Source organism: Camelus dromedarius, chromosome 16 (assembly GCF_036321535.1).
Source record: "Camelus dromedarius isolate mCamDro1 chromosome 16, mCamDro1.pat, whole genome shotgun sequence".
Lineage (NCBI taxonomy): Eukaryota > Metazoa > Chordata > Mammalia > Artiodactyla > Camelidae > Camelus > Camelus dromedarius.
In genome coordinates this window covers 47,779,280-47,800,827 of record NC_087451.1, presented here as the reverse complement: position 1 = coordinate 47,800,827, position 21,548 = coordinate 47,779,280, and the positions used below count along the sequence as shown (strand labels likewise).

Sequence of the window (21,548 nt, the reverse complement as noted above, 5' to 3'; positions counted from 1 at the left end):
CAAGTGTACTGCAAGGTGGAAGGGTCGTGTGAAGGGCAGCAACCACTGTATCCAAGAATGGTGGTTTTCAGTGTCTCAAGTTTAACTAGAACTCTGAAAGTGACACTTCTTTGAATGGGAAGGTGGAGAAATGGAAAAAGACTAAGTGTACTCAGTAGGACTAGATGACTGATAACACATTTTCCTCCAGGGCTCCAAACGGAGTGGTCAAACGGAGGTTTAGCACTGGTCTCCAGTCAGGAGACCTGGGATCATGTCCCAGTTCTGCCACTGATTCCCTATGACCTTGAGTGACTCAGGCTTGTGGGCAGGAATTTCTCTATGTGTAAAGTGAGACTGGTAAAACCTTTCTTCTCCTCCTCACAGGGATACGGCAGAGATAAGGAATATCACATGTATGAGAGGGACGGCTCTGAGTTGGGGGAAGATCTAGCCTCCACTAGGAATAAGATCTGAACATCAGAGGTTGATGAGGCCCACAGGACGTATGATTTCAATCGATTTCAGTGTGACTACAGGAGGCCAGAGGGGTGCAGAGGGCAAAGGGGTGTAAAGGCAGATTTGACACTAGGAGGCAAAGACATCCACCTGAGGGCAGGTCAGAGTGGCATTTCAGGAAAAGCACACTATGTTAAGAAAAGGCATACTCTAATCCCCAGCAAGTAGTTCTGTTTCTAGAAAACTGATGCTGAGGTAATAGAGCTTTAGAGTAAGACAAAATTTGGTTGAAATCTTGGCTCTGTCACTTCCTTTCAGTACTTGGGAAAGTTCTACATTTGCGAACCTTAGTTTCTTTTTAAAACGGAAATACCACCACCAGCACCCATTGTTGGCTGTATGGATTAAAATGAGATATCACATGTAAAATACCCAACTATGATGAGCACTAAAATAATCTTAGTTCCTCTTTTCCACCCTCTTTTTCTGGCTTTACGTTTTCTCCTTCAGCTGTTCCCAACCCTTTCAAGTCCAGTTTCTTTGAGTGGCAAGTTTCTGAAAGGCCTCTTGGCTGGGAGGTACCTCTAACTGGTCACACTCTAACTAGGGACACACAAGTAGAGATCCTGGGAGGTGGACAAGCTGGAGGACACCCTGGTGTATGAACTTCAGAAGAAATCAAACTACAGCTGTGGTTAAGGTGGTTGACCTGGACTTGGCTTGCTTTTTAATAGGAACCCTTATGCACACATTGAAAAATAGGGTCTGCCTGTTTACCTTCTTCTTAAAGGCTGGAAACTGTTACATACATAAACCACAATCTCTGAATCATCTCATCCTGTTTCTGCAACCAAGGAAGTCATCATTCATTGTGACATCATGTTGAGGGGCCAGGAAAACAGAGGTGATGTCACAACAATGCAAAGTTGTTTGGTGTTTAATTAGTGTTGCGGGAGGGAAGAGAGTGGTTTACAATTCACGGTGAATTCTAATTCACAGCCTGTAATTTGAGGATTGGGTCCCTCATAATCTGAGTGGAAACACACCTACTTCCTTTTTCGATAAGGGAGAATTTAGCTTTTGCACCCCACAAAAGTACTCAAAGTAGAAAATAATGTTCTCAAAGCCAGTACTGAATGACCAAAACCAAAGGAAGGGGAACTAAAGAGAGGTTAGGCAACCAGGGGTACAAGTGGGTCAAAGTCCTCTTCACCCCATACACCTGGCCAAGCCTCTGGGTACCAGCGACTTATTTGCCTTAGGGTGAGGGAAATCCTTTTTCCATCAAGCTGGAGAAGCCGCCTTCTTCTTCTTCAGCCACTCTCAGCCATGGATATAGCTGCCACATTCAGGCCTCTTATCAGGAGGTCTACAAGATCAGACTACTCCTGTCACTAGCGACTGGACATGGCTCAGTAAATTAACACACCTCTTCTGCCCATTTCAGCAGCCCATGTTTGGATTTTAGGCCCTACTGGATTCCAAACAGTCACCATGGGGAGAGTGAGGGTGATCCAGGGCTGGAAGAGACAAGAAGAAGGGACGAAAATGCCTTCAGGGCCAAGTCGTCTTAGCTCTAGAGTATCAGTGCTCTAGATCTGGCATTCTGAGCAAAGCCTTCAGAAAGCAGCATTACCTTTCGGCGAACAGTGCACCGGTGACACATCCACTCCCCAGGAGGCAACATCTCTTCACTCAGTGGAGGATTACTGCAGGGAAAAGACAAGGGCAAGACTAAGTAACTAACCCTTTGATGCATCAGGGAAAAGATTAGCTAGGTCTGGCACAAAGCCACATGTCCCTCAACTCCTGTTCTGGCCAGTCCTGCAGCACTCCTTGGATTCTGTCATCCCTCAAAATGCTTACTGAGCATCATTTACAATAACCTAAGGACTGGGCATCCCTTCTTCCCATATCTTTGAAAAAGAAGCCAAATCCAGAACTTAGGGAAATATATAAAGAACCAGCTTGGAGCCTTGAGAGTCACTCCCAACTCTGCACCATGCTACTAAAATCACTGAGAGAGGTCCTCCACAGTCATTCAAAGTCTGCCAGTGTATAAGTCCAAGCTCTTCCATCTGCTGTTCAAAGTCCTCTCTCTGTAACATGGTCCCCCTTCCATCTCTCCAGGCCCCCTTCAGGTACCTTTCCCCCTAGTCAAATTGAAGACTTGCTATTTCTTCCCCGGAACACTCTTTCCACTGAAAGCTATGCATGTCAAAACCCTATTTATCCATTCTGTAAGGCCTGCTTCAGTCAGCCTATGGAAGATTAAAATTCTTTGCTACTCTTTCCACCCAGAAGTAGTCCATTTCCGCCCTCTTGAATTGGGCTTGTCTTATGACTTGTTTGACCAACAGAATGCAGAAGAGGTGACAATGTTGTAACTTCTATGGCTGGATCTTAAGAGACCTGTAGATTCCATTTTTATGTGCTTGGATGTTCCATATCAGAGCCTTGCTCTCATGATGAGAGGTCACACAGAGGAGACTTAAGGCACTCCAATTAAACTCTAAATCAACAGCCAGCACCAACAATTGCTATGTGACTGAGTCATCTTGGATCATGCCAGCTCAGATGAGCCTCCAAATAACTGTAGTCCCATATAACAACATGTGAACAGGAAAACCACCCAGCTGAGCCTAGTCTTCATGCAGATTTGTGAGAGGTAATACCTAGTGTCCATTTTAAGCCATTGAATTTTGTGGTAGTTTGTTACTCAGCAACAGATAACAGCACAGCTCTTCCATGTGCTCTTCCCAGATTACTCACACATCCTGGACCTCTGGCTGCATGGTTTTGTATTATTTTGGCACTTATTGTGCTTTCCCTTATTTCTCACAATTCTCTTATTTCTTAAATTAGAGGAACCAAGAGAAGGATTGGATCTCTTTCCACTTTGTATCTTTATAATATAGAGGTTGCACACATGATAGTCACTCAGTAAGTCATTCAGTAAGTCAATACTGAATCAAAATTAGAGATGTATAGGGTTGGCTTTACTGATCCTCCAGGTCACTAACTTCCATTAAGGTTATACCAAGAACTATATGAAACTTTATTAAATCCTTGAGCAGGTCATATAATGTCTACACAGCAGTGGTTCTCAAAGTGTGGTCCCCAGACCAGCAGCATCAGCATTACCTGAAAAGGTACTAGAAATGCAAATCGAGGCCTCACTCTAGGTCTACTGAATCAGAAATTCTGGGAGTGGGGCTCAGTAATTCGTTTTTAACAAGCTCTCTTGGTGATTTTGCTCAGTACCAAAGTTTGAAAACCACTGCTATACAGAATAAGGCTACATTTATGCTTGAGAAATTCTTACATTTAGTTCCTGAGAGTCACCTACTTGGAATGGTATGGAAGAAATTTTTCTCCAAAGTATAGGTGAAATGCTAAAAAGAAGATATATTTTATATACTCACACACATATATTTATGAATATATGTGGATTATGAATATGTAAGGACTCTCCTTTAAGTCCCAGGGCTTAATGCTCGGCTACTTTACCATTTCTACGTAAAACAGTATTTGGCTTGACAAATTTTCCTAGCTCCTGCTTTGCCAATGCATCCCTGGAACCCTGAGCATACATGTCAGGATGTCCACCAAGCCCTCACAGCTCACTGCTTCCTATCCTTTCTGTTTCCTTGGTGGAATCTCAGGAGGAGCCTTACCAGGAAGCAGAAAACTGGAGGCACACTGGCCTACTGGGACAGGTCTTCAAACCCTGGAGGACCACAGGAAACGTCACTGTAAAGTCTCCCTTGTTCTCTCCAATATATTTCTGCACAGGCTACATCTAAACTAATGAAATGCATGTATGTTCTTTGCAAAGGCCTACAGACTCCACTATGCTTCAGCAGCAATCCTTTTAAAATTAACCCTAAAAAGGCTGTCATTTCTGATTCTGTTTTTCACCATTTCTTCTCATCTGCCTACTGGTTTTGTGTTTTGTACCTACCCTACACCAAACATGTAAAGCAGAGAAGGGTGAGGCAAGGTGTTAAAGTGGCTTAGATCTTTTACCAAGATGTGAATGGCCCCCTGGCCACCCTTCTGGCTTCCCTCAGTCTATTCTCAACCCTGCTGGCAGAGTAATTCTGCCACAATTCCAATCAGATCAGTCACCTAATTAAAAATCCATTCAATATTGCCCCTACCCCATTCATTACAGGATAAAATTCAAGCTCCTCAGTAATGCAGGTAAGACCCTTGAGGCCAGAACCCCGCCCCTTTCTCCATCTCCATTACGCAGGGCCATACTGTTTCTCAACCCTGTGTCTCTGCTCATTCCAGAGCTGCTACCCACAGCCATAAAAGCTGTGCCCCACTCCTTCACTTGGTGGATTCCTTTATCTTTTGGAGCTCAAGTCAGGTATTACCTCCAGGAGTCTCCTGGTTCACTATAGCACTTCTGTGCCACACTATACTGAACTATTGTGGACCCGAATCTCCTTCTCTGCCTCATTTATCTCTGTACCTCCACACTCTGCATAATGCCCGGCACACAGTAAGTACTCAATAAAGCATTAAAGAATGAAGGAGCACTAAAATAATGGACTTCTAAGAAGTGACTATAACCGGCCCCGTCCCCCAAGTCATGAGGTGAGGCAAGGCAATGCCGTTGGTCAGACATTTGTCTTGGTGGTTAAATCACATATGAAATTACTTATGTTTTCTGTCACAAAACAATAAGACAACAGAGTCAAAGTCCATTCTTGCAAACCTGAACTTCATACTGTACCACCCCACCCTACTTATTTAAACACTCTTTAAACAAGTTGATTTCTCGTTTCTCTTTCTTAACACAGGGGTAAAATGTTTAATGTCTGTATTAAGAGACTCTCAAAAGTAGCTCCTGGTTTGATCACTTTTAGAGATACCAAGTTTAAGAACACAGGTTTCTCACAATTCTAGATTATGGTCATAGGCTTCTCTCATCTGCTCTAAGGTGTGGGATGAGGGCTGTGAGTTTAGGGAGTCGCAGGGAAGTCAGAGTGTCAGAGTATTGTCTCCAGGATGAACACAGAACATTTTAAAACAGCGAGACCTTGTTGGGATTCTCCTGCTTTCTTAGAGATAAAATATGCATCTTGAAATAAATTTGAAAATACAGTATTTTGAAAGGAGGCAGTAACATCTAAGATGGGATGGATAGGGAAGGAGGGTCTATGTTTCTTGAAAATGATCATCACAGGCATAGCTGGAACACAGGAATCACCCCTCTTAAAGCTTTCTCATGATGATATTTCTTTCCTCTTTGCTCCTAGCAATTCCTTTCAAGCTATTTAGAAGGCAGTTTTTCCATTCAAACATCTAGAGGAAAAGGATTCATGAAATGGCTCAAGGGAAGACAAGCTGCCATTGGGGCAATAAGCTCAGGAACTAGTTCTGAAAGAGGCTGTTCTGCAAACAGACTAGTTTTGTTCCGTATCAGAAATACTGCCAACAGAGAAAGGATTCCAGGGAGAAAGGAGATTCTGCAGATTCTGTGTACTTGTATACATCCTGAGGACCTCTCCACCTCAGCCGACCATCTTAAAGCTCCTTCCCCTAGAAGAATGGTGTTCTTATAAGTTAAATGCACAACTCTGAAACAATTATATGCATGCTAGAGTCTTTAAATCATGGTATGCCTGTCAAGAAAAACAAGGCTGTCGTAGCTCCCTCTCATCCCCATACATCAATGAAGACAGGGTGTTGAGGGCCATTCTCTACAAAAGGAAATCATTAAAGATTAAAAAAGAAAAGTCAGGTAATGCTGAAATTACTCTATCAGAGTTTCCGCTGCTCAGCAGTAAAAACCATGACAACATTATAATGAGCCAGTATTGCTTGTAAAGACATCAATATGCTTCCTAATCACTAAAGCTTAGAAACAGCAGAGTGATAATCTCATCTTACATCTAGATAGTGTATTACAGTTCACAAAGTGTTTTCACAGACGCTCTTATTTGATACTCACCATCGTACACGTGAGAATTAATTCTTATTCACATCATACAGGTATCTCTACGGCGACTTATCTAAAGCCATGGAGCCAGAAAGCAGCAGAATTAGAACTCAAATCAGTTTCCTGGTTCTTCCAAATCTTGGGCCCAATTGTTTTTAAGGAACCTTTGGTAGTTCTCTCATTTCTGCGGAACACAGTGGAGTATCCCAACAGGGTATCTTCCTCAACCTCAAGGTTGAGCATTTCCTTCTACATCAGCCAGTATTTATTGAGTTCCCTCCCACTGCTTACTAACCAATGCCTTACTAACCAATACTGGAGGTATTTTGCTAGAGGAAGGACACAAAGCAAACAAGTTATGATCTACTCCATCAAGAAACATTGCCTTTAGGGAGAGAGGACCAAAGTCATTCATCCACGCAAGCATTTATTGGACACTTATGCAAGGCAACGTTCTAAGTGGTGAGATTTCAGACAAGGTCTTGCTCTCAGGGATCATAGGCTAGAGACAATATATAAAATGACAGTTGGTAATGAGACCACATATGATCACCTACAAATTGATTCTTGCCATACAGACTTCTAAGACTCAACTGCTTATGAATGGCAGACTCAACCTAGAGTCCCAGAAGTTTGGCCATTTGGTACCTGAAGGTGACAGTGGCCTCTTCCTGACCTCTTCTACAATTCAGCATTTGCTATTCAGCAAATAGTAACTCAGCCAGTGATCCTTTAAAGATGGTGAAGTTGAGGAACTTGCGGGTTCATGAGGAGACTAGTTTTAGAAGCAGGTATATTTCTGTATTTTGAAAACCTACCTTATAAAAGGAAGGTTCTGGGAGTGGAGACATTTTCCTGGGAATGGAGGCTAAAGTCTACCTAGAGCACAACAGTCTTTGAACCTTTAGATTCCTTCTGAGAACCATCAAGTCCTTGGAAGGAAGGTGAGCCCTGGAATAGTCGTCTTCTGTACAAGAGCTGGCTTGTCTTGGAAAACTGGTAGTTCTTTAGCCAACAGGCCAAGAACTTCTACTTTATTTTCTGCCTTCAAAAGAACATGGTTTGCAGTGCTTCAAGACAGGCACCCTTCACTGCAGAGAACAGAACGCTCTGTCAGCATGGAGCTCCTGCAGAATATCTTCCCATCTTCCCAACTATGGATGTTTCCTTCCAGATCGTCTGTTAAAAAGCCCTGGTCTGCAATCCCTGGCCAGAAAGTGACTGTTCACTGCTCTCCAACTCGCTATTTATTTTAACCACTACCTGATCTTAAAGACATTGTTAGCTACAAAATAGTTCATAACAACAGGGCTCTAAGTCTTCAGAGATTGTACAACTGAAAGAGAAGCATCTCAGAGTTTGGTGTGGTGTAGTGAGGCGTGAGAGGGCCCATAAACTGTTAACAGTAACATCTACACACAAACCAACTGAAAAACTGGTCAAAGACATTAATTTTTTCAAAATGAAGACTCCTAAAACCAACCTCTGCAGCAGGACTCGAGCATCTAGACTCCTATAAGCAAATCCAAATAATCTGTCTCTATTGCTGATGAGGGTGTCTAGATTGGTCTATTTCTGGAGCCATCAAAGAGAAAACCACACACACACTCTCTCTCTCTTTCTCACACTCTCTCTCTCAGCTCACTGTAATGCCTGCACTGACAGATCTCTCCGTGTCAAAGATTCAAAGCCTGGAGCCAGATGATCCCGACTTACAGCCAAAGGACGGAGTCCAGTTTTAACTTAGAATGCCTCTTTCATTCACTAATGAGGCTGCAGCTCACCACTGCAGGTGGAAGATGTTGGTAGTTGTCATGGTTCTTGGCTCTCTAATTAAGAGGATCTATTTCTAGTCATACACCAGTGCGGCTGATCCGAGTCTAACCTCACTCATCTCCCTCGCCTATTAATACACGTGAACCTGCAAGACATTAACATTTACTTCAGATTTAGTCGCCACCAGTGGGACCTGTTGCTCTATAGCTCTGTGTTAATTATCCATCCAGCACAAGCAGTTTTTCAATATGGAACTGGAACGGAGGGGGGGAGGGGAAGAAGAGAACAAAGGGAGGAGGGGAGAGGTGGAGGGAGAGGGAGACAGGGAAGCAGAAAGACTGCCTTTCATTTCACAGACCTATTTTCTGCATTACAACAAGCAGATAAAAATGATGTTGGGCTCTGGACCTTTTTAAAAAAATATGTTAAGTTATTGATATATGGCTTGCAACTGTCTATCCAGCTAAGTGACAATGCCATTTAAAACTTAAGCCAAAGGTGGCCAGAGACATGAAAATATCACTTAATCAAATTAAAAGCATTGGTGTTTGTCTTAGGACAAAAGGAAGCAAATGGATTAAAAAATACTTAAGAAAGAACTTAAGTTCTAACACTATCTTCTCATCCTGGACTGACAAAATATTCTGTTTAATACAAACACTTAATAGGAACACTATGTGCAAACAGCATATCTGTACACAATATACAACAGCCTTCCACTCACATTTTCTTCTAAAAGAGGCCAGTCGAATGAACTGGTTAGGGTCCCTCCTGTCACAACCCATCATGCTCCAAGAATCAGAAGCTCTCTAGCCATATACGGTTGTTTCAGCTGAAATAAAATACCAGACTAAGAAAGATTTCACTGCCCACCCCCCACCCCCCATCATCTGTATGTCCCCTCCCCCCTTTTTTGGTAGGGGTAGGGTGGTTCAGCAAGCAAACAATAGCACTGAGCAGTTTTGATTTTTAATTTCACAGTTCATGGGTCTCATCCATCCATGTGAGGTCCACTACCAGATAAAAATCCTGCATTTATATTTAACAGCTCTGTGTAAGACCAACTGCAAGAGACAATACAAGCTCACATCAGGCCTACACTCCCTCAGACTGGCCCTGCTGTCCTCGGCCAGCTCAGGAAATGTGTTGGTACTAGTCAAAATGGGGAGGGAAGGTGATCGCTGACAGGACCACAATCATGTCTCAGCCTCCTAGCAGCCTTCTTGATCTATAAAGGCTCAAGAAATAAGCCTTTTATAAATTGAAATCAGCTTCTGTCCTGGAAAAGCTAAGAGGTGCTGGGTAGTTTAATTTAAAAATATCTTTCTAAATTTAAATTAAAAGCTGTGTTAATAATACCCAAATTTAATAGTTTATGTTTTGAGGGAACAAAATTTAATCAAATTCAAATGTCTGCAGGTACAGTAAGCTTCCTCTGAATACTTGTGTGGAGCGGGCATTGGCTTTTGCCATCATGCGTGGCCTAATATTCAAAGGCAGAGAAGATGGTCATATTGAAGGATACTGGAGAGATGAAAGCAGAGAGAAAGTTCATAGGGCCCATGAAACTTAATCCTTTACCCTCCTTTATCCCAGCTACTAACTCAAATACAGCTAATGCCACAAAGTACATAAAAAGTACAAGGACTGCTGGTTTTTTCATGCAAAGTCTTAGTAGCTGTGTTAACAAGGAGGCCAACAAAGTGCCAGGCTATCACAAATGCCCCATTGAGAAACTTAGCTAGTTGCGTCACTTCCACAGGCATACAATCCTTTCAAATTAGCCGACTGTGCCCCCCAGTTTTATTGCCTTCTATGCAGAGCTGGCTTGGGGCATCCTCCCAGTGAAGACACCTGGAGAAGAGGGTTACGAGTTAGTGCAGGGAAAGGAGGAGGGATGGAGGATAGAGTACCAACAGTTATACCAGGTGTTTGCCTGTTAACTTTTCTACAAGCCAACTCTAGATGCCACAGGACCTGATCAGGAAATGTGCTGGTACTAGTCACTGATTTGGCTATTCTTACAATCCTGGCTTCTTTACAATGGAAAATGAGCTGGTTGCAAACATTTAAAAAATTGGCTTCACTCATTCACTTTATGATGGTTGCTGGAGCCCACCTGTTTTGGAAAAGAGTAAACATTCTGGCCTCAGCAGTCACTTTCTAACACTCCCAGGGAACACTCCATTGGAAAGAAGAACCAACAATTTTAACTGTGTATTTGGTAAGACTCTCAGAGGTATGGAAAACTGGGTACTGTTCTGTGGCCAAATTTTAGAAGACTATCAAGAATAAGAAAGTAGCCAGGCCACACAACTCAGAGAATCTGGACCAGTTTACATCCTATGGATATTGGACCTAAAATTCTATAAAGGCTGGGAAAAACTAAAAACAATAACATCTTAAGTGTAGGGAGAATTTCTATTTGAAATCCAACTAAATGTAGAGAGCAGGTTTCTACATAAGGCCCAGCTGCTTTTCCCTAAGGAGGATTTCTGCTTCATTTACTCTCCTCTGACAGGGTCTTCTTTTGAAAAGAAAAAAAAAAAGCTGGGAGAATAATGCTACTATTTGGGCCAAAACAGCACAGGGCTTATTCCCCACCTTCTTTTACCCTTGCCCTCCCCCTCCCCCAATTTTACTCAGAAACCTCAAAGCTCCCCTCCCTACACGACTGAAGTAATCTCCTGGGCATGCTGTCAAACTGTGCTGTCGTGGTTTGATGCCACAGTTAAGTGCTGACTTGGGCTTCTGAAGGCTTCCAGTTATACCCCTGGTGACCTATTTAGGAGCTGAACATACTTCTCAGAGACAGAGCGCCATGATTTTCCCCTTCAGCCCTCTTTTCTCTCAGATGGTCCCTCACCGAAGAACAATCACCCTGAAGGCCTGAATGTGCACACACAAATGGTAAGATCTGCAGAAAGCTGGTATGTAGCAAGCATAAGAGCCTCGGACATGAGCGCTTTCCCATAACTTAAATAACCTGCAGACACTTTTCTTACTATTCAGCTTCCTTCAACACCAACAAACTGTAGACTAAAGTCAAAGATATCTGATGTCACGGAATTAGGCCTTAGAATTAAGTTAGAATGGCTAAGTGTCATCTATGCCAGGCAAAACCACAAGGACTACCAAGGAGGGCTAAAGCAAGACAAAAATAATTCTCCCTCCACTTAAGATGTTCTTTCAAAAAAAAAAAGAGGCAAGATTAGGAAACTTAAATACAGCAACCTATGTATAGAACTGTGAAAAGTTATAGGTTTAGATACACTTAATGAGATTAATGTAGTACAATTTTTGTAATGAATTCTGACCAATAATTGATGATTATTAATGGAAAAAGTTCACTGTAGAGCCTCCGTCTAATGTTTCCAGAGCTTTGTTAAAACCAAGAATCAGTAGAACTCCATCTGACAGTTCAGTGAACATGGGAATTTAAAAGCTCCCAGTTCATCACAGGAGCCCCGGGCTGGTGGAAAGAACAGTAATAGCTCCACATTGCCGTTTTGTGATGTAGAGACTCATCTGAACTCACTTGAAGTTTAGTGTATTTCATTAGCTTCTCTGCTCCGTTCTTTGCACAAATGCAGACAGGAGAAAAAAATATCCAACATCTCTCTGAGGATCACAGCTGGATAAAAGCCTGTAAGTGTGCTTGTGCTGCCACAAACAGGGTTCCACCCTGGAGCTCAACCTTGCTAGTAATTCTGAGAGGTTCCTCCTTCTCTGCCTGGCCTAGAGGTAAAGTGATGTCTTTGGGCTATGGTTAAACTCAAACCCTGCAGAAAATCCTCTCCTGCTCACTCTAGCTCATTTCAAAAAGAGCCTCATGCAGAGCCCAAATCAGTGGGAAAGACCAACACTAGCTTCAGGCAGAGTTATCCCCAACTCCGCTGTTACTATGTCTTTAGGCCTTTCAAGACTGGGAAGTATTTCCTGGGAGACACTCTGTATAACTTGTCAGAAAACAGAGGAAGGGCAAAGATTAAACAGCAAAGCGACTAACATACAGGAAAGCAAATGTAATTAGGGAGAAAGGAATGGTCACCATGTTTTGTGTTAACAAGGTACCATCCAGTTGGAAGAACCCAGACTTCATTTCTGCTCCCCAACCAGTGTTTATCTTTGCACATTTCTCATCTGTAATACCACTAAGTATTACGCAGCAGTGAGCAGAGGAAGTGTCTCTGGCTTTCAAGTAGTTTAGTGAGCATTTAGTACATGATTGCAAAAGGGAAAGGAGTAGTTCTTTGAATGAGTCAAACTTTTCATTACTTAGAAAATTTCATCAATCTCCAAGATATACTTGGAAATTGCTTACAGTGAATTCAACAACAGCTCTATGTAGTAGCCAAGTTCCTTTTTGCTGATGGGTCAAATCAATGATTTCTCTTTTTATAAGTGCCTATTGTATCCTTCAGTGTTTTTTTTCTCTCCCACACAAAACTTCATCTTTATTCTTATTTGCTGAGACCCAGATTTAGAAATAACCTAAGGCTTAAAGGATGAGGATTTTGTTATCTGTAAATGGTGGTCAGAAAAAGGTGTCACCTTCTTATTCTTCTTAACTGTTCTAGAGTCATGGGAAAAGCAGTCAGCTAGTGACCTGTGCATGCGTCCTGGGCATGGTGACAAGTCTGCAACACTAAAGTACCTTTCTGAAATTTGGTCTAGGACTTGCACTGAATACAATGTCCTCCTCTTTCAGGAAACTGGCAGGGGGACAGCTGTACTCCTGTCCTGTCTCTTGGGAGGCTAGCATTATGCAGCGGTGTCAGTCATTGAATGGCAATGCAGCTGGCCATGTTGTACTCCCTGGGGACCTTAAGTCAAAGGAAGAGCACAGTGGAGGTGGAAAACATCCCCTCCACCCCGCCCACCTCTGGTGACATAAAACTCTGGCACCTTAAACAAGAATGTATTTCCAGGAGTCTATACTGCATTATCATAGTAAGTGCCTTCATAACCCCAACCAGAATCTTCCACCAGGGTGGCCTGCTTACCTACACACCCAAGGAATTGTTGTGTACATGCTGGGGGTGGTACAAGAAAGTTCAAAGATGGATTTCAACACTCTTACCCATAACCAAAAGCAAACAACACTTAGCTTTATCTCTTTTCTATTGCCCTGTAACTTGTAGGAGGAGAAATATACCAATTTCTGTTAAGAAGCAGGACATCTGCATTTCTAGGGAGCATCAAACCCTCCTGGGAGCATCAAAGCAGACAGTTTCTTTTTAAAAGCTATATAAAACCTTCAAGCAAATATTCTCCACAGGCTGTCTCCTTATTTACTGCTATCTGGGCTTACATAAAGACACATAGAAACAGGTGAGTTCACTGCAGTGTAAAACAACTTTTTGTTCCTGTTAACTGGGTTCAAAAGACAGCTCATTAATTGATTTGTAGTTATTTCCACCCCAAGCTGTCACCAAACTGAGGCAATTTAAATCTTCCTCCTTGAACTAGGGGACCTCCAAGTATGAGAAGTGCTCACACACAGAAATTTTCTATTGTGGCAGATGGGTGCTGGGTGGGCATCCTGCCTTAAGGCAACTGGTGGATTTTTAAAATTTCCTCTAGGCTAACTTCCAGCCTTAGACTTCTTTGCTAAGAGGGGGTCACACAGAAAAGCTGAAATAGAAACATACCAAATTTACACTGTAAGGTTCTCTCTCCACAGAGACACCATCCTGAGTTCACAGAAGAAACTCTTTACTTACTGTTATTACATAGACAATACAGGCATAGACATTAAACTGCTTAAATCAACCATTTTTTCTAGGTAAGACTAAAAATAAAAAATAAAAAGATGGGGAAGTGAAAAGACCACCACAGAATAGGAGAAAATACTTGTAAATCAAATATCTGACAAGGCACTTGTATCTAGACTATATTTATGTAAGGAACTCTTATAACTCAATAAAAAACCACACAACCCAATTAAAATTGGACAAAGGATCTGAATAGACATTTCTCCTAGAAAATATACACAAATGGCTAACAAATACATGAAAAGATGTTGAATATCATTAGCCATCAGGCAAATGCAAATCAAAACCACAACGAAATAGCACTTCATGCCCATCGGATGGTTCCAATCAAGATAGGTAATAACAAGTATTGGAAAGGGTGTGGAGAAACTGGAACTCTCACACACTGCCAGTGGGAATGTAAAATGATGCAACCAACTTGGAAAACAGTCTGGCAGTTCTTCATAGGTTAAACGTAAGAGTTATCATATGACCTAGTGATTCCATTCCTGGGTATATACCTAAGAGAAATGAAAACAGATATACACACAAAAACTTGCACACAAATGTTCATAGCATGATTATTCACAATAGTAAAAAGTAGAAAAAAACCCAAACATCCATCAATGGATGAATGGACTAAAAAAAGTGGTATATCCACACACAGAATAGTATTCAGTTTTTAAAAGGAACAAATCCTACAAATCCTACAAGGATGAACCCTGAAAACTCACTGAGCCCTTCTGAGTATCACTTATACTTTCACTCAGAGCTTAATAAAAAAGTTTCGTTTAACAAACAGTAGTGACTATCTGAATTCCTTTTCAGTTCAAATTAAATAATTTATTTGTCCTTCTGATTTGGCTTTAAAAAAATATCTTGGAAACACACTTGATTAAGAATTTAAAACAGACCAACATGGATTTCATCTCCAGATTAAAATGAAGGCAATACCTAAATATGACTTTCCACATTTACGTGTGTAAAAAAATACACAAGTCATTATTAACAAAGGCCCAACAGTCCTAATATATTAGTGGAGTCCATCTGTGAAGTATTTTGAGAGCCTTAAGGAACAGCAGGAAATTGATGGGATTATAACCGCGTCCTACCTTTCACTGAGTTTGGTAATTAATTTTGGGACAGGCCCGAAACGAAAAATTTCCTACAACAGTACCACTAAGTATTTGCCTTAAATTACACACAAACTATTATCTTGGAGGAGTATGACCTCCTTTCCCAGTTTTAGTATTTCTGATGCTTCCCTTCTCAACCAAAGCCATCTGAGTCACATTTTGTGAGAAAACAACTCATACCAAATATTATTTTTATATTTTTAAACAGTAATTTTCCTTTATCTTTGAACTAAAGCACTCATATCACAAGAATTAGCCCCTAATCCCCACATTAAGTTTATGAAGCATGCATGTGAAATTAAGTTAAAACTGAATGCTACTGGACCCTGTTTGCGTGGGCCATTCAAAAGCCCTACTATACACTCAGATTCCTAAACAACACAGTAGATGCAAAAACAAAGAAATAAAATACACATAAAACCAAATTAGGTTTGTTTATTGTTGAATCATTTTACTATTGAGGGGGCAAGGTGAAGGGAAGGAGTCCAGATGTTGTCACCTCCGGTTTTTCAGTGCCAGGCTTCCAAGCACTTACAATGTCAGAAACAACAGATTCGTAAGATAAAGTTAAAATAAATGTATTTCCATTCACCACTAGCCTGATACCGTTCTAATGAGGAGCTAAACACAATAAAATCAGAAAAAATCACCTCCTTTAAAATCAAAACAGCCAAGATTTTCTACAAGGCACTTTTCTACTGTGTGTGAAACCCTTCTTGTTATGACTCACTGAAAATTAAATATGCAAAACTCCAAACTGAGCTTAGTTTTGCCTGTGCACAGAGACCTTTTTACTCTCATTCTTCGAAAACCTCATTTTGGATCTTGCTGCCAACACCAGGGAGAGGAAAGCCAGCCAACAATTCCAAATATAACATGCGGAGGCAAATGCTACAGAAATCTGTCTGACAGGAAGCAACCATGCTGAGGTCTGCTGAGGTAGGTGCACTTTTCAATCAGACCATTCTGGTCCCTCTGACTGAAGCAAAATGCAATCAGAGGAAACCATCCAGGTTCCAGTCAACTCCATTACCGATGCTCTGTGGTGTTGACTTTATCAGTGAGAACAATCCTATCCATACAGTCCACCTCAAGCAGAACGATGGGCCATCAGCAACTAGAGCTCTACCAGTTATTCTAAGTATTTAAAGTTGATTTTTAGAGACCAGTCTATGCAGACCAGTATTTTCACAATGCTCAACTTATGGCATGACAATTACGATAAAGATCAGGTTCACCAGGGAACACTTAAAAACATATCTCTTTCTAATTCTCCAGGGGTAGGTTTAGTAACCCCTACCACCACTCTGAATAATTGATAAGCCAGTTAAACTTGGATAAAATGATTATGCTATCACTTAAACAAATACAAAGATATCAGCTCCTCAAGTTCAATTCTTCAGTGAGTTCATGGTACTGAACACAGGACAATTCATTCCCTCACCCAGAAGATCATCACAGAAAACCCAGAAATAGGGCTCCTAGTCTAAATGGACAGAAAGGACTATTCCTCATACAGAGCACTGGCCCCTGAGAAAAGACAAGACAATTAAAACAGCTTATTTGACCAGTCATTTCCTCCAGTAGCTTAGCTTAGAAAAATCCCCTGTGGTTATGGTTATGTCACTAAGCCCAGGAGGTAAAGTTTGCCTAGAATCACTTATGGAGCATTTTACTAGATTCTGTTCACTGTGAGGCAAGCTGGCAAGGCACACCAGAGACTGAAAAAGGACATATCTCACAGAGCTTTGAATGGAGACCCACAGCAGCTCTGCAATTACAACCTATAGGGTTTACAAAACCCCATCTTTACTTTTGCACATTCTCTACATAAGGAAAATTATCACTACTATGCTTATCTAAATAACCCAGTCTTAGCCAATTAAAAAGGGAAGCAAGAGAAAATATAGCCACACCTCTTAACCTCACTCCCACATGACACAAACAAGCAATAATGGGACAAATTAACGTGAGCGCACTCAAGAATCAAAATTTTCTGACACCATTAATTGCTTGACCTAACTACTCAAGTTGAGATGGTTAATGAAGTACTTCACTTGGGCTAGAAAGAGTGTGCTATGTTAAGGAGGCAAGAAAGTCGGATAAGCCTTGCTTAAAAGAAGGGTTCCTGCCTTTGGATCAATATCTAGAATGTTTTGTGATTTATATAACTACTCAGATAAGTCAATGGTACATTCAGTACTGGCATCTTGAAAGAGGGAATTGGAGATGTGAAACAAGGCCTGCCTCATTTACTAGGATTCTCAAATCTCTGATTACCAGTTCCCATTCACTGTCTTTAGTGGCGGGGGTAGTCAATGAAATGCAGTCTTGGCAAACTTCAATCTCACCAATGCTAAAAAAGCATCTCCCTCTCTCCTACCAGTTAAAGTAGAAACTCAATTGTTACAACTTGACAAGACTTGGACTTATCTAATTCAAAGATTCAGAAGTTAGGTTTTAGAGTTTAAAAAGCCCAATCTCAGGCAAAACAGCACACTTTTTCCATGCCCAGAAGTTTCTAACAAACAATTTCAGCTTTATTAAACAAATGGTAATAAAGAGCTCACAAAATTCTCAATATGGGATTCACCATTCTTGGTCAACACTAAGTTCATTCTAGAGATGAAACATTAACCCACATTTTAAACCAAGAAGTCTGCAATTCAGTCTTAATATGTATCAAACAAGCACACACACATACACGAATGTAAGCAACAGGGGAATAACTGGCAAGCAACATATACCCAGGTACAAATCTCTTCTGTGCTCAAGAACAGCACAGGAAACTTGACAGGAGGTATTTTTTTCCAGGTGGATTACATCTTATAGAAAGCAAAGGCTAAAAACCACAGATCCTTCCTGCTAGTGTTAGTCATTTCATAATAAAAAATTTTAAAGCCAGCAGCAAAGCTCCCTCCAGGATAATCATTTTTGTCCCTGCAACATTACAAGCCAAGATGGGGTGCCCTCCTGGGCTAAAGAATCTTGGGAATGGTAATGGGAACTTCCTACATAACTTCTGACCACAGACTTAATTTTCCCGGCATCAGTCATCTGTCCAGTAAGTGTTCCAAAACCTGCAATTAATACAAATACACAGTAGGCACTACTACACCAACTGAGAAACGGAATGTGATTGGAACTGTGCGGGGTGCTTAAGGAAAATCTCACTTTTTTTTTAAACAGAGGGCTAAAAAAGGCAACATCAAAAACCGGTGGAAACAAACAGAGCAGCCCCTCTGTTTCCCGCTCTCTCTCCTGCAGTCTCCTCTCACAAACGTCTGCCTCAGTCAACTGTTGCTGAACAACAGAACAAGTCCCATCAGAACAAGACGCAATCGGGGTCCCGGCACAGTTGTGGGATTTTTGTGGAGGGCAGAGGTGATTTCTCCAAACAGAAGCTGGAGTTTAAACTCTTCTTGGCTGGATTGTTCTGGGCTGAGCTGCTGAGGAGGATCAAGCAGCGGGCGATCAACCCAGGTCCCTCCCTCTCTCTACCGTCTCTCCCCTCCCCTCGCGTTCAGTAACGGGGAAAAAAAAAAAGCGCACAGCTTTCCAGCTTTCCGCTCCTTAAAAATGCCCTCGCGGAGCCACCGCACACAATCCTGCCCCAGCAGTAAAGAATTCTGCAGCGAAGGGTTCGCAGATCCGGAGCGAAGAAGTGAAATCTGCGCCCAAGGGCAATTTTAATTGTCTAATCCGGCCCGATTTCCTAAGAGGCGGCAGCGCGGGGAGGGGAGGGAAGGGGGAGGCAGCTCCAAGAGGCAACAGGGGGCAAGCGGCGGCAGAGAAAGGGACCAAAGCGGCGAGATCCCAACCCTGGCCCCCAAGGAGCTTCTGCAGAAAGGACTTCGAGGCCACCCCCACCGTTCCCCGGGAGACGTTTGCAAATCATATATGCAGCCAAAATGGCGCTGAGAATAAAAATATAATTTAAAGGCAGGTCGCCATATTGTAAACAGAGAGGCAGAGAAGAGGAGGACTCGAGAGACACCCTCCATGATTCCTTCCAAAGCCGGGAGCAACCGAGCGCCGCGTCCCGCGGCTCTGGACCAGGGCAGCTCCGGCGGCCGAGGGCTACGCGCACCCGCCCGGAGAAGAGCCCAGCCCGGCAGAGGCCCGAGAGCGGCGGGCGAGCGGGCAAGCGAGCGGCGCAGAGCCCGGAGCTCCTCCCCTTCCTCCCCCGCCACCGCCAGCCGTGCCCCGCCGGCTCCGTCCCGGCTCCCCAGCGACTTCCAATCCCAGATGGGGCTCTCCTCACTCCTCCCAACCCCCACCTTGGGGTCCGGACCCACTGCTGCTCCTCCCCCTCAAACGGCCGGAGCCGGGCAGCACCTGGGGGCGGGGAGGCACTCGCCCCAGCGGCTGCAGAAAGTCAGCTAGCGGCTACAAGCGCCCGTTATTTTGGCAGGCAGGGGTAGGCCGGGTGAAGGAATGTGCCGAGACGGGTCCGCCAAGGGCCTCCACAAGGGTCCCCAGACCTTACCAGCACTGGAGGTGGAAGGCGGCCGGGCAGTGGTCACAGCACAGGAGATCCCCACCTTCTTTGCAGCTATCGCAGCTGTCGTGGTTGGTAGCCCTGCCGCTTCTCCGGGGCTCCTTCTCAGGCTTCCGACTTCGCTTTTCTGCCTCGTCCGTCTTGGGGGGAGCCAGCAGAGCTTGGATTTGCTGCACACACATACAAATGCCGTGTGTGCACACTCGGAGCTCTCGGGCGGTCCGTCGCCCTCCCGGCGCGGCTTCTCCGTCACCCACCCCTCTCCCCTCTTTTGTCCTTCTTCCTCCCATCCAGGCTACTCCCAGAACCTCTCAGCCCCCGGAACCAGGGGGAGCCCACCCTAATCGCGTTCTTGCAGCACAACAACGAGAACGGCTTCTTCCAAATGGGGAGGATCAGGGTAGGGGGATGGGGAGAGAGTGCGCGGTTCCCTTCTCGCCACTTCCTTGTATGGACAGTGGGGGACTCCAAAGCCAGGCTCGGCAGAGGCCTGAAGCCCGGTACCCGGACGTGCTGGGGGAAGCACAAAGGGGCGGACAAGAAGGGGGTGGGGAGGCCCGCCGGTGCAACGAGATGGAGTGGGTTGGCGCCTCGGGAGAGCGAATCGAGGGCGGCGGGTAGGTGAAACTGCTGTAAACGTCCTCGGGGGCTGAACTCAGCCCTTCGAATTGGAAAGATGGGAGGGAGAGTCTAGGTGAGGAAGCGCCCCCCTCCCCCGGCCCTCTTGCGCTGCAAGCTCAGGACCGGCTTTGTGGGGCGGAGGGCGGAGGTTCCCTCCCGGTGCTGGGGAAGAGGGATGAGGAGGGCCACTCTTACCTCCATCAGCCCCCCCGACGTGTCCAAGTCGTACACGATCGTCTTGGTCTCCATTTTCTCCCACATTCATCCACCTCCCGGGCTGGGCGCTCTCTGCTCCGGCCCCCCCAACCCCGGGGGGAGGGGGGAAACGGGGGGAGGGGGCGCTCCTGACCCCGGTCCCCCTTCTTTTTTCCCAACACGGGTCCCGACTTCCTCGCCCTGGCTCCCCCCCACCCCCCGGCCCCCAGTCCCCGGGACGGCAGCGTCCTCCCCACGGGCCGTGAGGGGGGAGCGGCCCCTCAGCCTCGGCCCGGCGGCTGGCTGCACGGTGGGTCCCGGCTCCGGGGGTCAGGCCTCGGCGGGGCCTAGTCCCACAGGCTAAAGCCGGCGCTGGCGACCGCTGGTCCGGCCGGGAAGGCTGGCGGGCGCTGCCATCCCGGGGTTGGGGGGATCGGAGGGGGGTGAGAGGTTAGGTGAGGTTGTGGTACGTGAGGTGACTGCGGGGAGGGTGATGGGGGGTGGTCCCCGGGCTCCGCCTCTCGCCGCCGCCGCCGTCTGCGTCCCGGCTGCCGCGCACTTGGCGCAAACTTACCGCGAGCGCCCGCAAAGCCACCCGCGCAGGCGCCCCGGGATCGCCGCTCGCCGCGCGCAACCGCAGTGACAGCCGGCGGCCGGGCCCCCGCGCAGCCGCAGTGAGGGGGTACCCCCCGGCGCGCAGCCGCGCTGGCATTCGTCTGGAGCGCCGAAGCCCCGCCTTTCTGCCCTGCGCCAGCGTACTGAGACAAAAGGGCGGGACCTGAGGTCTCGCGCAGGCGCCTGGGAGAGCTCGTAAGGGTCATCGCGCAGCCGCAGGAACACGGGGACTCTTCATCCATTGGTGTTTGTGTGTAGACCAAGAGCACTGTGTTCCCGCGCACGCGTGTTGAGGGTACTCCGCTCCCGCCCCACAACAACATAGCCGGCTCCCGCGCAGGCGTATTGTCACTTGCAGGCCCTAACCAGAATGCTTCTCCTTTCGCCATTTTGGTAATGGGATATAGACTACAATGTCCTTGGAGTCCTCAGACATGAACAGAAAGGAGCAAAGTGTAGTGTTGGCTGGAGCTGGTAGGCTGTCGGTGACAGCAGTACTCCTAGGGATGTTGTACTGGATTGTTTGGTTCCAGCGTCAGGTGTGGCTGGACCAG

General features: G+C 44.8%; 1 protein-coding gene across 5 annotated transcripts in view; it reads right to left on the bottom strand.

Annotated features, from left to right (window-relative positions):
• The window catches only part of PHF12 (PHD finger protein 12), a 36,919-nt gene extending 15,915 nt beyond the window's left edge, over positions 1-21,004 (bottom strand). Inside the window, exons 1-3 of one of the 5 annotated variants that reach the window (XR_010384620.1) lie at positions 20,380-21,004; positions 19,552-19,733; positions 2,075-2,147 (exon numbers count right to left, since the gene is read on the bottom strand). Coding sequence is in view for 2 of the 5 variants with exons in the window: in XM_031468415.2 (XP_031324275.1) it covers positions 2,075-2,147; positions 19,552-19,733; positions 20,380-20,445 (321 nt within the window). In the remaining 3 variants the exon portion in view is untranslated. Of the gene's footprint in view, positions 1-2,074; positions 2,148-6,406; positions 6,468-7,212; positions 8,601-19,551; positions 19,734-20,379 lie in introns of those variants that run through there. The other 4 variants (XR_004141937.2, XR_004141935.2, XM_031468415.2 and 1 more) reach the window with 4 other exon arrangements.
• Positions 21,005-21,548: the final 544 nt, after the last annotated feature.